Source organism: Spermophilus citellus (assembly GCF_964194105.1).
Source record: "Spermophilus citellus genome assembly, chromosome: 16".
Lineage (NCBI taxonomy): Eukaryota > Metazoa > Chordata > Mammalia > Rodentia > Sciuridae > Spermophilus > Spermophilus citellus.
In genome coordinates this window covers 45,578,169-45,603,523 of record NC_138196.1, presented here as the reverse complement: position 1 = coordinate 45,603,523, position 25,355 = coordinate 45,578,169, and the positions used below count along the sequence as shown (strand labels likewise).

General features: G+C 33.9%; 1 protein-coding gene across 2 annotated transcripts in view; it reads left to right on the top strand.

Moving 5' to 3' along the window:
- Positions 1–3,845: 3,845 nt before the first annotated feature.
- MSR1 (macrophage scavenger receptor 1) overlaps positions 3,846–25,355 on the top strand; it is an 80,457-nt gene continuing 58,947 nt past the window's right edge. For both annotated transcript variants that reach the window (XM_081269176.1, XM_081269177.1), the window contains exons 1-4: positions 3,846–3,928; positions 13,896–14,002; positions 15,966–16,079; positions 21,415–21,824. In XM_081269176.1, the coding sequence (XP_081125302.1) occupies positions 13,900–14,002; positions 15,966–16,079; positions 21,415–21,824 (627 nt within the window). In that variant the 5' untranslated portion in view covers positions 3,846–3,928; positions 13,896–13,899. The remainder of the gene's footprint in view (positions 3,929–13,895; positions 14,003–15,965; positions 16,080–21,414; positions 21,825–25,355) is intronic.

The window sequence follows — 25,355 nt, the reverse complement described above, 5'->3', positions numbered from 1 at the left end:
CCTGAGTTATAGGAGATGTGTATACAAAGGGTGAAAGAGAAGATTTGAAATTATATACCCTTCTTATCAAATTTTCTGAGAAAAAAGGTCAGGTGGAATAAACAGTAAATTCTGTTGATAACTGAAGTTTCCAAGACAGGAAATCAAAGGGGGCCTGACTTGCCCCATGGGCGTGCCTTTAAGCTGCTAGAAGCCATGTCAAAGTTTGGTGAAATCTCCAAGTGCAGGGTTTTAAATAGAGTGTGCCTGGAAATTAAGTGTCATTACAGTTCATATTATCTTCCCCACATGGTTCTTGGTTAGAATTTGCCAGTGAGTGGTCCTCTCAAGAGACCTGGGCAACAAAAGACAAAGGGACTTTTCTTCTCTGATTGTAAGCATATGAAAGAACAATGAAAGATTTGAGCTTTAGAGACACTCCTGAAAATCATCAATAGTAACTTCCAGAAATATAATGGAGGGAAATGGGGATATATAGCATATGCAATTATGTGTGTTCAGGAAGGCTAAGTGACCCATGTGGCTTATTGGAAAAAATTTCATGGAACAAATATTCTAGTAGGGGCTCTGTTACTGTCAGGTGACCCTAGATAATTTATTGAAGGGACTTTCAGTTCCCTCATTTCAAAATAAAGCGGTTTGGCCTTGAGAATAAAAGGATATGAAGCATGTGAAGTTGTTATAAAGCAAATGGTATCCACACTGCTTCAGTCCACTTGGCTATGGTTCAAGTCCAATTTTATTTTTGAGCCCCTAGGCAGACATCCTATAACAATTTCAGAGACTTCTGGGTAAGAATTTGCTTGATGCATTTTACTCAAATTTAAGTTAAAAGACACTTTTTCAACATTTAAACTTTTATCTAAACCGCTTGGTCTTTCATCACAATTTTGAAGCCTTACTTCTCTAAACTTGATGCATGTGTATTCATGTTTTTAAAATAGCACAAGAAATAGGCTCACATTCACTTTTGTCCTTATATTTTTGTCTTTTTAGTAAGACACGATCACGAGGAAAGGGTGGTTGTGAACGTTGCTCCTGGTAGACAGCTGAGCTGGCAAGGAAATTAGTCACTAGCACTTTGCCTATATTTTACTTTTTCGACTTCCCTAATTGCCTAAGGAGTATGTGACTTTAGGGTGGGGGTATACTTGCTTGCCTTTCAGTCTGAGGTCTCGTGTTCATCTGGCTAAGAGATGGGTTGTGTTTAATGGCTGCTGTAGGTACAGCTGTCAGGGGCTAAAATTTCCCCCACTGGCTTTGTTTTTGTGTCCTCTATTGTCTTTGGGTTTCCCTTCAGACTTCCCTTAAAAAGGACCCTGGAGGCTTTTTCAGTTGCTATCCCCTGGTGTAATAGTGTAGCTGCTGAGGAAGTGGCAAAGTTTGGGGGAGGAGAAGCAATCTGTAATTTTAAGCATTAAATCTTAGTCTTGTAGTGAGTCCTTTTCCTTGCTTGGATTGTGACCTGCACAAGTGTTTCTTGGCTTTCTGTGTTTTTTAAAAAATTAGTATTATTATTTTTCTATTCCCCTATCCAGTTGGACTGACAGGCCATCAGGAACTAGAATTGAGTAATTGCCCTTCAGCTGTTCAGGTAAGGAGACTGGTAAAGTCTTTTCAATGGAGGCTAGTTATTTGCTATTGAAAACACTCAGGGTATATTTTTAAATGATTGCATTTCCCCTACCTCTGCCAGAGACATTGAGTGATTTTTCTTAGCTCTACATTTTGAAAGCCTGATGGGATTCCTGGAGGTAAAGCCCATGAATATTTGAGGGGGGTGTGCCCTGAGACTGCAGCCCCTAGGAGTCTTTTGTTCTAGTGCTGGTCTACACTCAGCCTTCTGGAGTTTGCCAGAATTTCCTTTTAAGTTTTTCTACTAGATTTTAACCTCCAGTGGCTTTTTGCAACAGGAAACTGGTGTGATTCTCTGTATCTGCCCATCTCTCCCAATGTCAAGATGGTGATTTTTCCCTGAACCTCAATTCTTTGATGGGTCCAAGAAAAGTCATTGATTTTCAATTTGTTTTGCTCTTTTCTTGGTATGGCAATGTTAGTAGCAACGTGTGAGCTCTTTAGGAATCCAAGCTAGAACTCTGTATCTTCTATACACTTTCTTTGAAATGCTGACTATGTGATATAGTCTAGTGTTTCTCAAAGAAAAGTAAATACGTTGGTCCCTTCACCCCAAAGAATGTTAATTATATTACCTATTTACACATATAAACAGAACTATAATTAAATGAATGCATATAGATAGTCCATGTTTATATATGTAGAAAGAGTGAGAGATTTTTGTAATGAACAATTAGATTGGTGAAAGGGTGTGGAAGTAATCAAATAGAGAAGTGGTTAGCATTGTGGAAATACATCTTATACGTAACCATAGTACAGAGGCATACTAGAAATAGAGCCCACTCTGACCCAAAAAAGTCCTCAGTAGGAATTCTATGAATTTTGGAAAGTTGGTGTCTCGGCTTCTTTTTCCCAGAGTCTGATTTTTCTAATCCTATCCTTGTGACAGGGTGTTCAAATTCAGCAATATAAAGAAGGAGTTCTTAAACTCCAGATTCTGAAGACCCCCAAAGGATCATATTTTCCAAAGAGAGATATATATACAAGTGTTTGCAAGGCAAACAGAGTAAATTTGATGTTAGTTCCTTGTCATCTTCACCAGGAATTTCTTGATAAACCACTGTGACAAAGGAATAGCCTAACAGCCTTCAGACCAGTCCTGCCTGGCTCAACTTGTGATACCACTTCATGTGGCTAAAAATCATGTGGCTTGTTTTAATGCTTCTCTTACTATTAGCTTTTATTTATTAATTTATTTTTTCTATGGAGCTGGGGATAGATCCCTGGGTTCCACACATGCTGGGCAAGAGCTCTACCTGAACTGTATGTCTCCTGTTCCACTATTAGCCTTTTAGTGACTCAGCAATGTTGTTGGTTTGTGTCTCTCAAATGCTGTGCACCACTCTTGAATTCTTCCTAGCAGCCATACTGTCTTCTGAGAGATGATGTCTATGGGCTTGACAGTTTGGGCTATCATTTATGAGGAATTATAATCCCTTCCTGTTTAGACACCAAAAAGGGCCTGTGGAGTAAAAGTAAACACATGCTCCCAGAACTATTATTTATAAAATTTAGCTCATTAATGTCATGTTGAATGCTTTCCATGTGTGTCTAATTTGAACTTGTTGAATGTCAATAATTAAACGAGGTAGAATGTATGCAACTGTGACAGGGCAGAAAATAAAGGGCTTTCCTCTCCTATGTCCCCATGCTTGACACTCTCCTGCTACTAGGACAATAACTTGTTAGGTGCTGAAAAGAGAGATGATGCTAACTAAATTCAGTACACATGATGCTAACTAAATTCAAAGTGAGCATTATTTGATTATTACTTTTATTTACTAAGCCTCATATCCTTTCCTTTTGTGTTTTATGTTTTAGTGTAAGGATAAAAGGTACAGGAGAAAGATGAAACAAACATGGTCTTCTTTCTATATTATATAGTATGAAAGAAGAGTTAGTGGGACTGATGAATGCTAACAAGGGGCATGAATAACTTATTAAAAGGGAAAAGTCAATCTCTTATAAAGTATGCACCCTGTTCCAATACCCTTGTTGCTTATCATTTTTAGTTCTCTCCCTCTTTATTTTTATCTTTATTTATTTATTTATTTATTTTTACTGTCTTACATGGGGAGAAGGAATGAGTTATCTGACAAATTTAGATTTTGCAAACCAGTGCATTGATGAGAGCACTACTGAAATACATTGCTAAGAAATTTTTCAACACAGGAATGTGTCATTTCCTTTCTTCATAGACCAGATGCTGAAATACTATGAGATAAAGATTTTGGGTTTCAATTGTAAAGAGAGGGAAGTGGACAAATCAGAGCTGCCTTCTTTACAATCAACGGTAAAAGATACTTATTTTTTCCCCCAAATTGCCTTTATTGATTGCATGAGTCTGGTGTGTGTGTGTGTGTGTATGAATGATAGAGAGTGAGAGAGATACTAGTGATACTACATATGATCAATAGTTCTAGTACAGTGTTTTTTTCTATCACTAATAATTTGCTTTCATTGTTTTGAATGGTAAAATATATTTCTGTTCAGGTTTCCATGAGTGAAAAAAAAATGGATGTGTGTGTGTGTGCAAAATACACTAAATACTTTGTAGTTTAAACTGGAAATTTTTTGTCATAAGATTATTCATATTTTGTTAAAAATATTGGCTTTGTTCCAAGTATGATTAATAAATTTTCATTCTTCTTCTTTCTTTCCTTTTCACCTGACACTTTTGGCTATAACTTTAAGGGGTTTATGATCCTTACTTGCTCATAGAGCAAATATTAGCTGATTACCTACTATATGCCGTTGGTTGAACTAGATGTGAGGAAAGGTTACAAAAGATGAAATACATTTTTTTTGTGTCTTCAGGAATTACATGATCTAGTGCATGTATCCAAACAGGTGTAATGCAGTTTGAACACCCTAAGGAGCATAAAGGTGCTGTAGATAACTCCTAAGAGAATATAGGAGAAGCCAAATTATTTCACAGGAAGAAAGTACTATTAAAAAATCCTCATAGAGATGCTAGAATTTAGGTTCATCTTTAAGACTGGGCAAGATTTACACAGAATAGGATGAGGGTGGTTGTTGTCACCGGCCATAGTAGAAAAGTCACAGGACTGAGATTCTAAATGTCTTGTACAGTGTTCAGGAGTTTTTGTTTGTAGTAGCTAAGGGCTGATATTCTGCAAATATACTGCCTGTTTGTATTTAAATCTCCACACCCCACTTCAAGTTATATAATATTAAGGAGTTACATGAAGCTTCAGTAAGAATAAAATATTTTAAAAATGAATTTTAAAATAATGGTGATTTATTTGCTGATGCTTTCTGTGTACCAGGCAATTTATTGATTGATTGATTTGAGTAAAAGGAAAAAAGATTTATTGCTTTGCTAGCAAAGGAGAAACACCTGGGACTCCTGTCCCAGAGGCTGTGATTCTGCCAATCAGCAGGAACAGGTGGCTTTTAAAGAAGTAATTTCATGTATTCTCTGTTGGAGTTGTAATTCAATTGATAATTTGGGAGATAGTCATTTCCGAGATCTGGTACCATCCCAAAACTCTGGATTACTTCTTTCTTATGGTGAGTATGTACTCAAGGACAGATTAACTATGTCTAGAAAAGAGAAGAAAGGTAATCCTGTTTCCCCTGAGATTAGGGAGGGGGAGAAATTAGGGAGGCGTAGGAAGAGAGGAAGAGAAAGAAACATGTCCGATTTAAAAACAAGTTTCAGTGGCAGAGCAGCAAGGGATATATTCCAGGAATAAAGTGGACCACTGTTACATTTCCCCACTTTCAATTTCTACAGTTCATTTCTATGGAAAAATGAGCATTGGTATCTCCAAGCTGCTTCCTGCTGAAAGAGGGCAAAGTTGAGGAAAGTAACCCAAAGTCCTTGTTCTCTATCAGGTACAGCATGGACAGTTAAGGGTAGTCAGCATCAGAGCAGTCCAGAGGTCCACAGTGGCAGATGGCAGGTGACAGGACAAGATATACGGCAGGGATCATGCTAAGAAAACAATAATTCTAGACAGCAAAGCATTAGTTCTTTGTAAATACTTAGAATATAAGCAATTAGTACTTCAGCCAGTCTCTGCAAACCATGAAGACAGTAACTCAGAATCATATTTATGAAAAAGAGATCAAGTTTATCATTGTAGGAGGAGAGGAATATTTGTAGATCTCTAAAATCAGACTCAAATTAACTCAGGACAAACTTGAAACTCTAGAGTCTTTTGTGATCATTATTGTTAGGCACTCCCACACAAGTACTCTTTCTTTATAGCCTCCAGCTTTACTTACCTTTGTTGGGCTGACACAAGTGTACATCTTAAGCTACATTAAAAAAAATAATCTTGTAAGTTGGTCAAAACTGACCTTGTTCCTATCTACTCTTAATAGTCAGCTGAGATTCCTCAGAGATCACTCTTGGGAATGTGTGTGAATCCTGTTGGCTTCTTTAGCTTTCCTCTACCAGTGGTGCCATGTGCCAGGACAGGTGAGGGTCCTGTTGATCATTTATGGCTTCTCTTAGAAATATCAGGGACATTTCCTCTTTGCAGAATGTGCACTGCACCAGGCAATTTACCAAAAATATTTTTAGGCCCCATAATAATTTTAAAATTGATTTTGTAATCATATATATATATGTTTACATATGAAGAAATTGTGATTCAAAATTTAAATATTTTCCTAAAATCACACAGCTAGATAATGTCATAGCCAATATTCAAGTCTAGATTCTGATTCCAAAATCAATGCTTTTTCTTCTTTACTCCCAAGGATGAATACCACTGCCATCAGGTACAATATAGATGTTTCTTATTAGAATCCTTCCCACAGACATATTCTTTAAGGGTAGAGCAGTTGGCTGTAAAGATACATTGATTAAAAAGTTTACCTACACTTTCAACTATTCTAACAAAACCAAGGCTTTTATTTTTAAATAATAAGGAAGCTTCCAAAATAACTCTTCTAACTTAATGGGGAATTGACCTTAAGAATATGCTGACACATCTAAACAGGGCACAATGTTAGAAGAATATACACCAAATTTAAAAAGACATGTGATAACTATATGCTACAGATAGAAAAGTTATTATACACACACACACACACACACACACACACACACACACACATATTAAAGCTGCCCTGGGGATGTCCAGCAGTGGATATGAATTGACAAAAACCCAAGAAGTAAGGTAAATAATCAGTACTTACATGGAATATCTCTTGGGTGGTAATAAGAAAAAAAAATGAAAATAAAAGCCACATTGAAGTATTATTTTAACTCGTCTCAAAATGTAAATAATTCTTAATTATAAACATTGTTAATCAATGGTGCTGAATTTTGTTCAAAACTTCCATGCTCAATATGACATAAATATATATAAAATTTAAAACAACAGGCAGTAAATTCCTAGAAGTTCAAGATAGTTTTCCTTTTGCCTGTTAGTTCAACATATATATGGCAAAGTATCCTAAAGTGTTTGAAAAGAATAAGGACAAATTATGAAAATATTTCATTATAATTGTATTAGCAAAAAGTAGTCCTTTGGATAAAAGGGAAAAATTAAAAAGAAAAAATTTCATTATAAGAAAGTGGCTATATAAATAAGAGATGTATATATAATCAATGAATTATTAATAGCTCATTATTTAAAATATTAAATATCACTTGAAGAATAAAAATGCTGATATGATTTTTAAGGGAAATGCATAATACTAAATAATTTGAACTGTGACAGCAACAATATAACATGTATGTATATGTATAAAACTCAAGTTTCGTAGGAAAAATGAAGGTATTCTTTTTCCAGTGCTATGATAATGGAATGACAGAAATTTTGTTTTTACCTTTCCTTTAATATTGTTACAATATTTTCACAAACAATATCCAAGAAAAATAAAGGATATGGTTTCCAAACACATTAACCTTGAAATGCTTTCATTATGGTTTTCCTGTTTTTGCCTCTGTAAACTTTTCACCCTCTCTATGAAAAGCTGATATTGCAGACATGTGTTTCACTTCTCATGAGAACATGCTTTCAATAGTTTGTACAAACCCACAGGATTTCACAATCCCGTATAGGTGCATTGATATTTGTTGGAAAAGTAACTTTGGTGTAGTTGCTTTTTCTTTTAACTTTGGAAATGGTAGTTAAAGGCACACTGGAAAGGTTGTGTTGTCTTCTGTGTGCTAACCAGGCCCTCCCTTGTGTATGTGTTTTAATGTTATTTTAAAAATTATAATAGTCAGAATAGAATTGAAAATATCTGGTAATTCTAATAATGAACACCTCTGAAGCAGAGTGAGGTCATTGAGGGTGATTTTTTTTTTTTTTTAATTTCAGTTTACAAATTACATGCAAGTCAGAGAAAAAAAAACACTTTATCTTCCAATATGTAACAGAATTTTAAAAATATTTTCAAATTAATGAAATGTGAACTTTTCTTCAGGCATACACCAAGATATAAAATTTGGTCATCTTGCAAAATACTTTTTTTTCCATCTGTGCAATTTTTTATATAATATGTATATAATGGATACTTCATAACTGTGAGAAACTCTCTGATTACTAACTAAAACAATGAAAACCCATATCATGCACCTAACTTGGGTAAGAGAAGACACACAACAGTTAAGACAAATAAGGGAATTTTATTTGTGTTAGATGATGACACTTTTAGGAGGAGAAAAATCAAGACAGGAAGGGAAAAAAGAGGTATGATAATATGATATTTATTTTCTGATTTTCCACCATTGTTTCTGGTTCATACTTCCCTTCTGAATGCACACATAGGAACTCCACCTACCCTTAGTAGTGAGTCATAAGACCCTTATTATTGCAGAGGGGTCCTTCCTACACTCTGGTGAGAGGATTGCTTCACTGACAGGCCAAGAAGAATCTGAGTAGACAGGCCTTGCTGGGTTTCCTCACTCAGACTACCAGCCATCATGCCTACATAGTGCAGTGAAGGGCAGATTTGTAAGAGATAGCTGAACATGTGCAGGTTCTTAGAGAGTGGAGCACCTGAAGACAGCATGGAAGCTATGTGCCTCTTCTCCCATACCTTACCACATACATGTCTTCATCTGGCTGCTTATTGGTATCCTTTTTACAATATCTTTTTCAATACACTGGTAAATGTGTTTCCCTAAGTTCTATGATCAGCTCTAGTACATTAGTCAAACCAGAGGAGGAGGTTATGGAAACCCTGATTTTTACTTGGTCACTCAGAAGTACAGGGGATACAATTGGGACTTGGGATTGACATCTAAAGCCAAGGTGGGGTAGGGGGCTATCTTGGGGAATGAGCCCTCTACCTGTGAGATCTGATGTTATCTCCTGGTAGATATTGTCAGAACCAAAATGGAGTAGAGAACCATCAGCTAGTGTTGGCTGCTGCAGAATTGCTTGCTTGTTGGTGAGGCAAAATCCCTACACCTCTGAGGTCACAGAAGTAACCTGTGTTGTGAGTGTCACAGGAAAATTTGAGTCTTGAGTGATAGTAGAGAATTTGCCTTTTGTATGTTTATGAAGCAAAATGAGAAGGTTATAATTCTAAATCTGATGCTCAGGAAAGGCCTCCTTTTGGGGGGAGCAGGGGAATGACCTGATGTATCTACTGGAGAGAATCGCTTGGGAGACTGTGTGGAAAAGGAAGTATGGAGTGAAGACTGAAGTGGCAGATTGGAGACCTAATAAAATAGTGAGCAGGACTAAAGAGGATAAGACTTGGACAGGGTGAGTGGGGGAATGGTAGAGTTGCAGTCAGCTTCTTCATTGTCATATGGCCAACAGGATCTGATGAGGAATGGCATGAGGAGGATGAGAGGTGAGAGAGAAAGAAGACCTCTAAGTCTGTTGTTCATGCCTTAATGCCTTTAACGTTAACTATTCTGCAATAATTTCACCCTCTAAGTGTGGAGCAGGTTAGAAATCTAAGTAGTCATGTTAGGCAGTTGCATATAAGGGTCTAGAGTTGAGTGGTCTGGGAAAGAGGTAAAAATGGGAGTGTCCCCACCCGTGTAGGTAGTATTTAAAGCAATGAACCTACTAATATCACCAAGGGAGTGAATATGGAGATTAAGGGTTACAAGAACTGCACTCTAGCACACTGTGGTGTTAAGAGATGAAAAGATGAGGGGGAATACCTAGGAAACATTAAAACTCCACTCAATGTACTGTCCCAGAGCATAATCAGCAAATCTCTTCTCAACAAGAACCATGAACATGACCAGCTTTCTGGTATACACACAAATCCTTTCATTTCATTTTATTTATTTATTTTTTGTGACATTTAAAAATTCTTTTGAATTATATACAAAATGGTATATTTTGACATATTTATATAAACATGGAGTATAACTTTTTAAATTAAGATCTCATTCTGTGGTTGTACATGGTGTGGAGATTCACTGTGGTGTATGTCCATAGGAAAGTTATATCAGATTCATTCCACTGTCTCCCCTATTCCTGTTCCTCTCCTTTCCCTTCATTACCCTTTGTCTACTTGCTGATTTCCTAAGAGTCTGTGTCTGCCTCTGTTAACCAAATGAAACAGCTCAAATCCAATATGGTGAGTCATGGATGTCATTGCATGTCTTGAAATTCTGTTTTTTTTTCACCTCCTTCTTGACCCTGACCACTTTTTTGCTCTACTCTTATGGTATCAAAAAGTTCTCCCTTGTTTTTATCTGGGTCTTCTTTTAGTCACCTTTTCTCTCTCTTGGGTTTTTGTCCTGAAAAAGTACTTTTTTTTTTTTTAATTGTATGATTTGATTCTCCTACATTGTTAAAATATTCCATTAGTAAACTTTAATTTTCTCCTCATTCTAAAAGCTCTTAGATTTTCCCATTAATTTTCTATCCCATTGTTCCCATTCAAGATGCCTGGCTGAGGAGATAAAAATGAGCTAAAATATAAAAAAATTAAGATAGATCACAGTAATGGATTCAAGGAGGTCAGTAGTTGTATATAAGTGGACATGAGTTGTGAAGGTGAGCGGGGTCTGGAAAAAAGCCCTGGCTTCTGGACTGAGTGACTGTTTTTCTAACTCTTTCTTCTATCTTGCCATATGCATGACTTTATCATGTGTTTCCACAATGAAATAAAATGATGATGATATAGTTATAATAATAGATCATATAAATGGATAACATGTCAACACTAAAAATCCTAGAAAATGAAAAGATGGGTTGGTGTGAAAATTGCACCATTATCTCTTTTTAAAAATCTGATTCTGGGGGCTGGGGATGTGGCTCAAGCGGTAGCGCGCTCGCCTCGCATGCGTGCGGCCCGGGTTCGATCCTCAGCACCACATACAAACAAAGATGTTGTGTCCGCCGAGGGCTAAAGAATAAATACTTAAAAAAAAAAATTCTCTCTCTCTCTCTCTCTCTCACTCTCTCTCCTCTCTCACTCTCTCTTTAAAAAAAAAAATCTGATTCTGAAACATGAGATTCAAGCTGGATAATTACTGGCTTGGTTGGTACACAGCAAGTAGTTCAAGTCATCAAAGTAGATGAGACCCCAGAAAGAATATGTAGAAAGTAAGAAAAGAAAAGTAACAACAAAAAACACCAGCAATACTATGACAGCAATGTCTATACTGGGTCAATACATAATTTCTTTTTATGGAAAAAAATATATATCCTATAGTTCATGATGAACTGCAGTACATTGTCCCAAAAAGAAAAAAAAAATAACAGAACTATCATTACACCAGAATTGTCAAGGGGAATATTTTTAATTCATCCACCCACACATTAGATTTTGGTGTTCATCTCCCTTCCAGCCCCCTATACATGTCTGAGGTGTTACACAGACCAAATATGTTCATATAGGCTAACGCACATATAGACACTGATTAGAGAATTTTCTTTCTGAAAATTTTAATGTCTTGCCAAAGAAACCTCAGTTTATAGATACAGGCAAATGTGCACATTTCTTATAAAATTCCAATTATTAATTTCTTATTAACTGAAACAATTATTATCATTAGTATAAGCTATAAAAAGATAGATCAAAACTTAAAGAAAAGCAAAACTAAATTTAATCTTTATTTCAGGGCAAAAGAGAAAAGAAAAATGTTTAATAGACAATATTTGTTATCACTACTGATATTAATCCAGGTTACTACAGTCAGAGCAAAAGAACATGTTATATTTTACTAATTTGTATAGTGACTTCAATATATTTTGGAAATCCAGATTGATTTATGCAATCAGAAAAATGAGAGAAGTCAATGAACAGGGTCCTCCCAGTTACAAGCTCTGCAGCCTCTCGCTTGGCTCTGTACCCTGAACTTCAGTTTGATGATGCTGATTGGCTTAAAGTGCCATGTTGTTCATGCCTTCATGCCTTTAATGTTAACTATTCTGCAATAATTTTACCCCCAATTTTTGCTTATTTTTTAAAGTGCTCCCCAAATGTCTTTTTTTTCTGTGTTTTTACCATGGTTACCTAGTTTCCCCAAAGAGTAAGTCACTCCCTTTGGTATTATGCCTGTGCCTTCTTTGTAAAAAAAAAAAAAAAAAAATATATATATATATATATATATATGTATATATATGCATATATATACATATATATAAACATATATAAAATATATTATGTGCATGTATATACATAAAATTGTCTATAATATATAATATATAGATATATACACATGTGGTATATCATGTGTATATATACAAATATATCACAATACCAGGTGATTTTTGATAAAGAATACAGTCTTCCTAATTAGTACATAAATAAGATCTTTGGGTTACTAAGACTATTCCATATAGATTGAGCTTGGCCTCCTCCTCAGTTGCACAGAACTTGTTATAGTGACTTGATATATAACCTGAAATAATGTCAAGTTGTGTAGATAAAAATACATTTATGCCTTGATAAAAGGCCAAGATTAGATCACTGCATCATCATCCTGGAAATTTTCATTTCCCTTTTCTTTAACACGTAACATGTTTAAGTTTTGTTATATAAGAAACATTCATACACGATTTAAAGGCTCTCTTACACACACATACACACACATAAACACACACACACACACAGTGATTTGAGAGATACTGCCACACAAAATTTGATTAATCTCTATTGTTGAAACTCATGAAGATTTTTTTTTCCATAAAAACTAATGTTATTCAGGATGCATGTAGCACAGTGGTTCTCAAAGAGGGTATAAGTTTGGAAATATATAGAGTTGAGGTTTGTGTGGGGTAAGAGTTTCGTAAATTATTGGTGTTACAATAATTTAAGAGATATTACTGACATTTAGAGGGTGACAACCAGAGTTGGTAAATATTTACACAACTAAGATGGTCCCTAATTAAAAAAAAAAAGTTTTCCTGACCAAAAAACAAGCGATGTTTTCTTGAGAAAATTGCAATGGGATATGATCAAATCCAGTGGCTAAGTGGTACAGCCAAAATGCAAACAAACGTAGGTTAGGAACAGGACAGAGGCAGTGTCTCAACAGTATAATTCAGTTCTAAGGAAGCTATCAAAAGACTAAGAATGTAAATTAGAAAAAGAAAGGCCATAAAATCTGAATCACAGACAAAAACTATTTGCCAAGAATCTATCAGAAGAAGCACACCTCTTCACATTCTTATATTTCCCAAACATCCATCTTACCTCATACACAAAAGCAAAACTAATATATAAAGCCAATGCCCTATGAAGCCAAATCATTCATTCAACAAATATTTATGAAATATATTCTATGTTCCAGGTTGTTTTAAGCATGTGAACAAAAACAGACATAATCTCTGTCCTTATGTAGTTCAGTTTAGAGATATTTTAGTCTTTGTTTTATGTTTCTAAATTGATAAATAAATACTCTGGTAAGGAAAAACTGACTTACAAAGATATGCTTAATAAATTCAAACCAGAAACTCTGATAAGAGGTCACAGGAAATATTTGTTCCAAATATGCATAGCTATTTGTTCTAAGGGAAATTATAATATTCTTTTCAGCCAAACAGTTTTTTGTCACTTGGGAAAAAAAATTCTTTTATCTAAAAATCCTACCTCCACTCAAACTCAAAGACACACCATCTATAAACACGGAGACACATTTGTGCATTGACAGATTCGTAAGTTCCATATAAGTCTCTTTATGGGAAAGTTAAAATTTATGTTTAATACATTGCTATATATGACATGTGTATTCATTTTACTAATAATTGTAAAATTGAATGTTTATTATAAATTTCAATTTGAAACATTAGGAAAAAAACACTAGCCAATTCATATGAAATTAATATATTTTTCCATGTGTTTGATAGAAGTATGGGGCAGCTGGATGGCTTTCCTGATCAACTGGAGGACCTGGATACCTATTCAGAATCTGTGAAATTTGATGCTCATTCAATGACAGCACTGCTTCCTCCCAGTAAGTAGAGAGGGGACAGAGTGCCTATGGGCAGCAGGTGCTTGTTTAGTTTTTGAGGGCCATGCTAACTGCCACAAATTGGGTAGCTTAAATTTTCCTCAATAGAAATTTTTCTTTCACAGACTTGAATTCCAGAAGTGTTAATTCAAGGTCCCTGGAAGTCTCTGCACCCTTGTAAAGGCTGAGGGAAAAATCCCCCCAGGGTTCTTCTCAGCTTCTCTTAGGCCCTGGCAATTCTTGGTATTTCTTGGGCTTCTCGCTCTATCAAACTAATATCTGCTTTCTTTTTTCCCCTGTGTAACTCTGTTCTTTTATATTCTTGTAAAGACTCCAGACATTAAGTAAGAGCTACCCTAGTCCAATATGACCTCATTTAAAAGTAAGTATATTTGCAAAGACACTGTTTCCTATCAAGATTACTTCCTTGGGTATATGAGGTTAGGAGTTCAGCATATCTTTTTGGGGCACACACAAAATTGTGTGTGCCCAAAAAAGATATGTTGACAGATGAAATACATGTTTATTCAGGCTATGATAAAAGCTCAAAGTATTCAACTGTGTCAGGACAGAATTGTTTAGAATTCCACTATGCCTTAAAGGATGAATATCTATATCCAAGGAAATGGAGAGGGAGGAGCAGTTAGAGAAAGCAGCACACACAAAGCTAAGGACTCGTATGTGAGTTTTTACTAAGGCAAACCTGGAATATAGCTCTCAACCCCAGCTGTGTGCTATGCTAATGATTGATGGGAGAAGGTGGCACCAGTGACATACACATTAAAAGATAATAGTAAAAGCAGCTATAGACAAAGATGCTCCATGATTGAGGAGGGAGGACAAAGGCATTGGGAGCAGGAAAAATAAGAGAAAAATCTGAGTTATTTAAAAGATAAACTACTCAGAACTTGTGATTAATAAATTGTACATGAGAAAGTGGATGACCCACCGGCTGGCTTCAGGTTTAGTCAACCTGAACGATGGAATATCCCATCTTGCTTCTGTTATGGGTTATTCTTTTTCTTTTTCCAGCAATCTTTCCTTTTCTTTCCTTTTCACAATTTTTCTGTTCCTCTTGATCCTTCATAAAACATTATTGAACAACATGTCAAATTTTGTTTTTAAATTAGAAGTCAGTAAACAGAAAGGAAGTTACTTTTTTATTGAACAATAAAAGAAATAGCCACAGAAAAGAAAATTTTAATGGATGTTTTATTCATCTAATGAGACAATTTGTCTTCCCAAACTACTGAGCTTCCCTTGTATGTTAATGTATTTCTGCCACAATTATTTTTCCATTATGTGAATCACTGTTCCATATAAATGCATCAGGCTACAAAGTTATGGTTAATATATTCTGAAATATCCAGAAGATGAGCTTCATGGATTCATTTCAAAATTTAGTCAGCATGTAAATTCTTTTATTTCATTTTAAAAATAATTTTGATATTATATTCAAATCATAGAGGTACACAAATACAAAATTATTGAGATGGAATTGATAAAGAAATATTTTGCCTAATGGTCATTGAAAGTAAATATTTCTCTAGTTTCAAAATATGAAAAAAATCATAATCATGTTGCTTGAGGAATTTTATTTGACCCAGAATATATTCCCACGTGAAATATGCAGAAGAAGAATATTTATGCCAACGTATGTTAGTACCAATATTAAAATTTACCAATTAATCCTCCCAAATGAGATAATCGAAACTTGTAGAGGGGAGTAACTTTCTTTTGGACTTTCAGTAAATAGATAAGTGAATCAAGTGTTCATAGTCACACCTGAATCAGCTTTTCCTATGACTGTCCCTTTGTTTGGTACAGAGTAACTAAGAATCTAGTTTTCCTTTGTTTTGTTACAATAGGCTTGGTCCTAATCATATAACTAGAGATTATAAAATTTTAATCACATAAGAGCAGAAAGTTTTCTAACAATAGTTTTTGGCTTTTGTGTTTTTTGTAGATCCTAAAAATGGCCCTGCCCTTCAAGAGAAACTGAAGTCCTTCAAAGCTGCACTAATTGCCCTTTATCTCCTTGTGTTTGCAGTTCTCATACCTATCATTGGAATAGTGGCAGGTATGGAATTCTAGAATATTGAAAATTAGCAATTCATCTTGTGAATTATTAAATGTAAAAAAAACAGCATTCAGTTTTCTTTTAATATGGTAGATGCATAAGGAAAAAGTCATGTGTAATTGTTTCCTCATGTTTGTTAAATTAAAAAATAGATTCTGTGCAGCCATAGTATAGAGATATTCCTTATTTATTTTTCCTGTAGTAATTTCCAAAAGTAAGCCCTAGAATCCACTTCAAATAACCTACACTTATAATCACACAAGAAAACTATAACACATTATGGGGAAAGAAAAAGGCAATTTTTCAAAAATAAAACCTTTTTGTTTTTTCTTGAAATAAAAAAACAATAAAAAATAGATTCTGAAACGTTAAGTGGAAGCAAATAGATATTTTTCAAATTAAGAAAAAACAGAATATAAAAGAATAAAATAAAACATAAACATGTGAAGATGGGAATATTTTCAAAAATCTGTTACACTCTGAAGTTCTATGTATATAGGACTAGCAATGGACCATAAATTTCATTGCCAATGTGAACTATTCTAGTTGCCAATGTGAAGACAAACATGATCATTTACACTGACAATGAATTTACCATTAAAACAAGGCTGTTGTTCAGAAGATCTTCTAAGTCTAATACTGAGAGCAGAAAGAAATATTCCCACTATAAAGCAGTGCCTTACACCTACTCTTTAGGTGCAGTTTTTATAATTAACATGATCTCATGCTTCATGAGCTATTACTTAAAATATCTCTAAAAATAACACATTGGCATTCTTTCACATTGAGCTCAAGTATATGTTCCTTTGGGGAGTCTGACTTGGATTGGGAATAGACTTGAGGATATTGACAAAGGCAAATGGCTTGTATGTAATTTATATATACACATAAATGTTTTTCTCCTAAATAACATTTTTATGAATTTGATGAATTTAAATTGGCATTTAAATTTATATGCCTTGTTGCTGTCCTCTTCTTTATGGCTGGGAAAACATATGGCCATATGTTCTGTCAAGAAATAAGTTTAGAAGAAGATGCATTTTTATGTCTATATTAATCAGCTTAATAAGAATATACTCCTGAATAAAAGTTCAAACTTCTTTTATTAAGAGGCAATGTAAGAGGGCATTCCAAAACAAAGCCAAAGTTCCATACCAAAAATATAATACAGAAACAACAACAATTGCAATAGCCCCTGTCATTTTTCTTTTTTAAACATTTACTGTGTTTAGTTACTAGGCTAAAAACTTTCCACAAATTTTCTTACTACACCCTTATACTTTAAGCAGATGCTATAGTGTCCTCATTATCTGTACAAGAAAACTGAGATTCCTCAGTAATGGAGCTGGAGTTCCTATGACTTCTGAATTTTAACCTCTATGGTCTGCTGTTTCTCTAGGTTTTTATAACAAACTTGAATGGTCAGTAAAAATAAAAATAACAATAGCAACACAATGAGTTGTGATAATTTTAGCCAAGAAAATGGTTTCCTCAGGAAAAAATTATCTGATATTTTAGCCATTAAAATACAAATGAAAACAGAAATTGAACCATAACATCCAAACCAACAAGCAAATGCACTATAGTCATCTAAATTAAAGGATTTGATATATCTAGCAGTAAAAAATCAACTTCCTGATGAGACATAGTTATCTGTATGCTATTTGTGCATCTGCCTATCTCTAATGTGAAATGCATAACTGAAAGATGCATCATTGTTTGGGATTATTAACTACACCAGAAATTGGATACATTTTATTTTTTATATAAATCACAGACTATGGAGCCAACCTCAGGAACTGAAGCTTCTGACAGTTCCATGCAGAAGGCAGGCAGGAGTCTAAAAAGATTTCAGGGATTCTGATCAAGGTCCAAATACCTAGACTATTAGAAAGTACTGTAAGTGTCAACATATTTGCTCTAGAGTTGATAACAATTGATCTGAAGTAGTTTATTTCCTAAAATCACAATAGGCACCTATTAAGACTGACAAGAAGCTAATATATTCCAATATGATTGGTTTGCATCAGTACCAAATCCATGAGAATTTGGAACAGAACTCACTGTATCTGTCATTTATTCATAATAAAATATTGATAATCCATTTATAACTTAAAGTTGTAGATCAGAATATTTTAAAGATGAACTAAAATATAGTACATATCTCCACTTGACAAAAATATATTAATATAGACAAAATATATGCCTAAGATAATAAAATGTACTCCTTTTGGAAAATATGAATTAATGAGCCCCAAAAATAATTGCACGTGAAAACTAAATGTCTTCTTAGTTATACAGTTTATTCCATATGCTTCCTGTCCTTAAAGAAGCTGCTGAAACATTGTGAGAGCATAACACATAATGCTTTCCCATAACAATAAAATACAACCTAGAATTGATGTGTATAAATTGCTCCTGAAATACTAAAAATTCGTATTCAACACAATATAAATTTTGGATAGGAAAAGATATTACCAACATGAAAGAGTAAACATGATCTGTAGAATCAAATATAACCCTCTCCCTAGATCTTTGCATAGGCCGTAAAAGTTTTGTCTTCTTTCATATATGAAATAGGAAAGTCACAAAATGCCAGCTCTCCAATAAAAATGAAAGAAATGAACTTCTAAAAAGGAATGAACTCTGACCTTCTTTACCTCACTATATGATAGCATTAAACATTTTTAAGAAAGGAAAGTTTAAGTTAGTTTCATTCAGGTTAAGGAATTAATCAATGTTGTGTTTTTAAATCGATAAGCAAAAGATAAGCCTTTATTGTCAACTCTTTTTCAACTTGTTGCCAAATTGTTGGCCTTTTCTAAAATTAGTTCTTCTCTTTTCATACAGTGAAAAAGACTAACGTTATCTGCATGAAACAAATTTTTTTTTTCATGAAAGCAAAATTATAGGGTGAGCAATTAGGAGTAATGCACCTAGTAAAATAAAGCACAGTGACTACTATATTCATGGGAATATCCAATCCCAGAAAAATTTTTATATTATACAAAATTAATTTTCTAAAGTTAATCAGTATGAAGCATATAGAAAATTGGGTCACATATATTGAGTTAAAAATTATAATGACAAAAACCCTGAAACGTATCCAAAGCCTATTACATTCCACAAAGTGGCCTAAGCATTGTATATTTTATTTATGTAAACACTGAGATAACACTAGATAATATTCCATTTAAACAGATAGCAAAATAGAAGCACTGACAAATTAAATAACGTGTTCAATGCTTGCCAGTGTCACACTTTATAAAGGGCAGAATCAGAGTTGCTAATGATGGAAGTTCTAATTCATAATCCAATCAACTGCTACCCAAGAAGTAATAATTATCATAAAAAGAAACAAAAAGAAAATTTTAAGAGGCCATCCAAAATTTTTCCCATATTGAATTTAATAAATGTAATGAGTTGTGGCAAAGAAATACATTTTTATGTCCAGTTTATTGATAAATAAAGAAATACAGAGTAACACACATTTAATACAGCCTCTATTGTAGATCATATTAAAACATTTTACCTGAAGTTTATTAATTCAGGTAAGTTGATAGTGAAGGACTGTAACCAGGAAAAATATAACACATTTCTAAAAATTAAAATTTCATTGCATATAAAATATAGCATTTCTCAATATAATAATATATAATATACTATATATTATGTTATATATAAAATATAGCATTTCTCAATATAATAATAGCAACAGTCATTACACAAAGTTTTAACTAAAGGTAGTGGCTACAATGAACTCTATGACAATATCTTTCATGCAGAAGGCATTTTGTAATTGAATAGATTTGAAATATGGGCCCCTTTGCTGCTATGGGATTTACATGCTTTATTTCACCAGATTCACCACCACAACTAAGGTAAGTATCTCTTTTGTATCTTTGAGGAAATCTAAGCAAGACACACTTTTTATTGTTCCCTACTGTCATATATGGACAATCTGATGCATCCAAACTAACAAGAATGGGACTAATATTTGTGTACACGAAACGTCTACATTTATGGAGATATAAGTATACATATATGGAGATATAAATATACATAAGATACAAAGAACCATTGCTATTTAGTTTTAAAATGACATTTAACATTTCATTGTGTATAATTGTGTATTATTTTTATCTGCAAAGTTAATGCTTGTGATTTATTTTTCTTCTTTCCTTTTAAACAAAAGAGCATATTGCTTTAGATCATTTTGGAATGATAATTATCTTGTTTAGAGAACATATGCCCATTTGGAAATATGTATCAGCAATTCAGTATGTTCCCCAAATGTCATTTAATAGCAATTTTTTTCTTCAGATAAATAATTTATCACAAGATTGTTCATCAAAACACCAGATACATTACTGGAAACAGAAGCAAACTAAATGTAGGTGGGCTATTAAATAAATCTGAGAGACCCATTCATAGAATACAATGTAGTTAAGAAATTATTTTTGTAAAACAATATTAAATAATACTAAGAAATGTTTATGATATTGCATTAAATTTAAAGTAGCTTCCAGATTTATATAAAATATTTTTATTTCAAATAGTAATATGATAATAGAAACAGAGAACAAGATTTGATATCTATACATCAAGATATTAGGAGTTTTACTTAGAATAGTAAGATGAGGATAAATTATTTTTTCTTAATATATCCATACTTTCAAAATTTCTGCTGTGAATATATACTTTATAACAGGAAAAGAAGAGTTTGATGAAAACAATATATTTTTAAAATGTAAGAAAGTCATTTTCCCAGTTTCCTGCTCCACCAAATGGGAGTTGAACCTGTGAAAACTAAAATGACAATTCTCTGTCAGCTTAAACTATAGGATGAAGAAGATGAACAATTAATCCACAAAAAGGATGATGCTCCTGCTTGTGCTTCACCTTTAACTACATATTATTTTGGTCAACATCATAGCTAACTTGTCCAACGTGCTTACCTCAGAAAATATGTTGAGCATTATCTCATTATATCCTAACAATAGTCTGTGGAGTATAATATAACAGATGTTATATTTTTTAGAATGTTCTCTTACTGGAAAAGCTAAATTTAATGGCCAGGAAGCTTCATATAAGCAGAAAATCAGAAATAATGACATAATCCTGGAATAAATTCTTACGTAAAGTGGGAAAGGGAGGCTGTGTGCTACTCAGTAGTATACTATTATTCACATGTAGCATTTTTAAAATAAATACAGGGTTTAGGCTATTATCCCACATGCAATGAAAATAAAGGAAAGGAGTTAAATTGAGTAATATAATGTATACTTTTAAGAACACAGGTCTTGACTTTATTAATTTTTACTTAAACATGCAGCTCATCTCCTGAAGTGGGAAATGAAGAATTGCACAGTTGATTCAATTAATGCAAATGATATATCTCAAAGTCTGGGACAAAGAAATGGCAGTGAAGCTAAAATGAAATTTCAAGAATTTGTAATGGAAAGCATGGTCAACATGGAGAAGAGAATCCAATCTATTTCAGATTCAGAAGCCAATCTCATAAATTCAGAACACTTCCAAAATTTCAGTGTGACAACGGATCAAAGATTTAATGATAGTCTTCTCCAGCTAAGTAACTTGTTTTCCTCAGTCCGGGAATATGAGAATACAATAGGTGAAATCTCCAAGTCCTTAATAAATCTGAATAGCACCTTACTTGATTTGCAGCTCAATATAGAAAAACTGAATGGCAAAATTCAAGAGACTACTTTGAAACAACAAGAGGTAAGAATTATTGTATTTGAAGGCCATTTTCTGGAATTAAATCTATCCAGATTCTGTTTCTTTGGGCAGTCCAGGACAAGGAGAGTTGCAAACTCTGTTTCTACATCATCGTCTTTACCTTGGCTCCTCTGGCAATCTTTTCTAAAGGTTTCAAGTGGATTTATCTAGTGTCTTATCCATACTTCCAGCAAAAGGGATAATTATCTTCCATTAGATGTAGTCTCTTTAAAGATATTTTCATTTTATAAATACTATTATAGTGTCTTGTTAGATTGTCTAAAGCAATTGTAATTTTTAGATTATTTTAGCAGACCTGAAGAGGTAGGCACCCTGTATTTGTAAATTTTATATAGACCTAATATTTTGTCATTCAAGAATGGAAACCTTATTTACATGGGTATTTTTTAAAAAATCAAATTTCAAAATAATTTATCTTGCCACTCCCAAGAGGTACACTCATGTTCTTATGTGTACAAATAATTATATAAAAAAACTAAATTTTGAGTAATTTATATAATGTTATCTTCATAAAATCATAATAGAATAGTAATGTATGCTTATCATTATTGTTGGATTAAACATGCTAAGTTTTCTACTTCTATGTTATGATATTCACTGATCATTGGGAAACAGCAACAAGAAAAGCACTAGCATAACGGGGCTGGAGAATGATCAGAGAGTCCCCTATAATAAGAGAACAAGACATAGTACAGACCAGTTATCATCAAAATTTCTCTGTCAAAGGTCAGGTGGCAATATTTTAGCTTGTAAGGACCACACAGTTTTTGTCTCAACAAGCTGTTGCTGCCATTATTACAAGAAAGCAGCCATTAGCAACATGTAGAGAAATGAGCAAAACCTGTGATACGATCAGTATTTATTTACAAAAACAATCTGTTGGTTGGATTTGGCCCAAGGACTGTAATTTTTCTGTCCTTTGCCCTAGACCATTCCGTGGTTAATTCTGTCAAAGATCTAGATTACTCTGTACTTATGAAAAAAAAAATTAAGAAACAAGTCATCATTTCTAAAATTTTATTTTTATCTAGTAATACCATTTGTTTCTTTTCATGAACAATAAATGTTTGACCTAAACTTCACTACTCACTTGAAAAAAAATAATCTTCATATTATAAAATACCTAAGGCTTATGCTCGTTATATGAAGCCTGTATTTTTATCATTAGTTAAGAAATGCCAGCATCATTGGAGTGGATTTTATTTGAATAGATCCATTCTTGATTAATGCGATCATTTTCTGTATAAACATATTACAACTACTGATTTTAGAAAATGGACATCACTAGTCCAGCAAAGTTAAAAAGTTACCACTTTGGATGAACACCAACTAAACTACTGGCTGAGAATAAACAAGTTAAGAAATAATGCTCTGCACATTTATAATTTGTAAGATTCAATCACTCTAAACTTTTTTAAAAAAATTTTCCTCACCTTAAGAATGTCACAAGACAATGGCATGAGTGTTTAAATATGGGAACTCGTTGGCAAGCCTCATTTCAATACCAACTTTGATGTCCTGCTTCTCTTTCATGCCTTTCCCTCTCAACCCTGCCAGTGTTTTTCTCAGCCATTAATAAGGATCTGAGCACATCAAGACAGACTGGGATATTAAAGATTCAAGCTAAGGGGAGCGGGTAGTGGGAGACACAAAGAAGAAACCTTCCGGAGAGTTGAGGGACACAGGAGACAGACAAGAAGATGAAATGTCAGTTACAGGAGTCGACTTAAAGTTGTAGAAACAGGATTAGAGGCTCACAGGGGTGAGGTGAGAGGAGAGAGAAGCTAGACAAGATGAAAGAACAAAGACACTGAATTTGGCAATGTGCTAAGTCCAGCAGAGATGATAGACTGTATTTGAACCCACTGTTATTGAGGTATTCTAACCAAATTGAAAACTTTTTGAAAGAAGTAGACATTCTGGACATATTTGAAGTGATAATCATTAGAATCAAAGCCTCATGATCAACAAGCTTTTCTTAGTTTGGATAGATTGATTTTATATTTTGCAGGGAGTTTCAACCTTCCAAAACGGGGTGCAGATAAATAACTGCAAAATCCCCGAGCTACATAAATTTTTAAAGGTAGTAGTCACTTGCAGCAATTTAGACACAAAGTTGGTAAGTTGGTACCAATGAAAGTGCTTGCATGTGCATGCATGTGTGCTTGGAAAACGACCTTGATGCTTTGATCCCTGTTCCTTGAATAATTTTATTGATATTTGAATCTTGATCTTTTTTCTTGGGTGCTGGGGAGAGAATCCAGTGCTTCACCATAGTAAGTAAGCATGCTACCACTGAGCTACACCCCCAATCCTGATCTGTAGCCCAAAGAGGGAATAGACGATTAAACAAATGGCCAAATCAGCAAATGCTGTTTGTTGAAAATGCTTATTGGTAATACCCTCTTACTATCAAGGATGACCAAACATTGATTTGAAAGAAAAAAAAAAAGAGCACTGGTACCATATGAAAGAGAGAGTGGAAATTATCAACTCCATTTTTCATGGAAATGACAGTAAGGTGAAAAAATTACATATTCATTTTTATCAGGGCCACTGTTGATAGAGTATGGAGAGTAGGCATGGATATCCTCAAGAAATACTTGTAAAATCATAAAGCATACCATGAGGATTTTTTAAAAATCAAATGCATTTTCCATCTTTTGAATGTAAATAATTCCAAATGAAACTTGTCAAATGTGAGCATCATGTGCATATTTTTTTTAAAAAGTGAATGAATATCAATAAATAGGTAGCTTCAGCTTTAGTATGAAAAACAATTGATTCTAGGTATCTAGGAAGTCAAATTGCTAGTTCTCTGACCTCTGCTCTGTGGACTTCTGAAATTACCTGACATATTTCCATCAATTTCTAGCCACTTAATACAGTTGAGCTTATTTTATCATGTTACTATAACAGACATTTCATCATTCTATCTTTATTATATGTACCATTTTGTATGAAAAATGCTAAATGACCAGGGAAGGAGGACCTGGAGGGTAGAGCTACTCTAATGTACAGCAAGGTTCCTGGTGGAGGGAGACATAGATTGAACAGACAGGACCTTCTCCTTAAGAATTCTTGAGTGCCATGGGAGAGGAAAATCTGGGTAAACCTTTGTTTCTTGATCCTCGCCATCTTGATCCTCTCATCACCATTTGTCCAGTCCAGTCCAGAGAGGTATAAATTTATTTTAATGCATAGAGAAAGAAATAATATGCTACAGGCTTGTTTCTGTGTGCAGAGGGAAAATAATAATCTATCAACAGTTGAACATGGAAATACTTGTAAAATTGTAAAGCATACCGTGAAGACAGGATGGGATAAGTGCAGAAGAGAAAGAAAGAAAATATTACCATAACACATTAGAAGACTTGGTGCAACAAAAATAGAACCTAATGCCTGAAGAGAAAAATCAGCAAAGAATCTGAAAGAAAAAGTAATAAAGAAAAGCATTAAGGGTCAGGAACTTGATACTTGGATACTATAATTTCATTATAGTTTGAAAAGCAA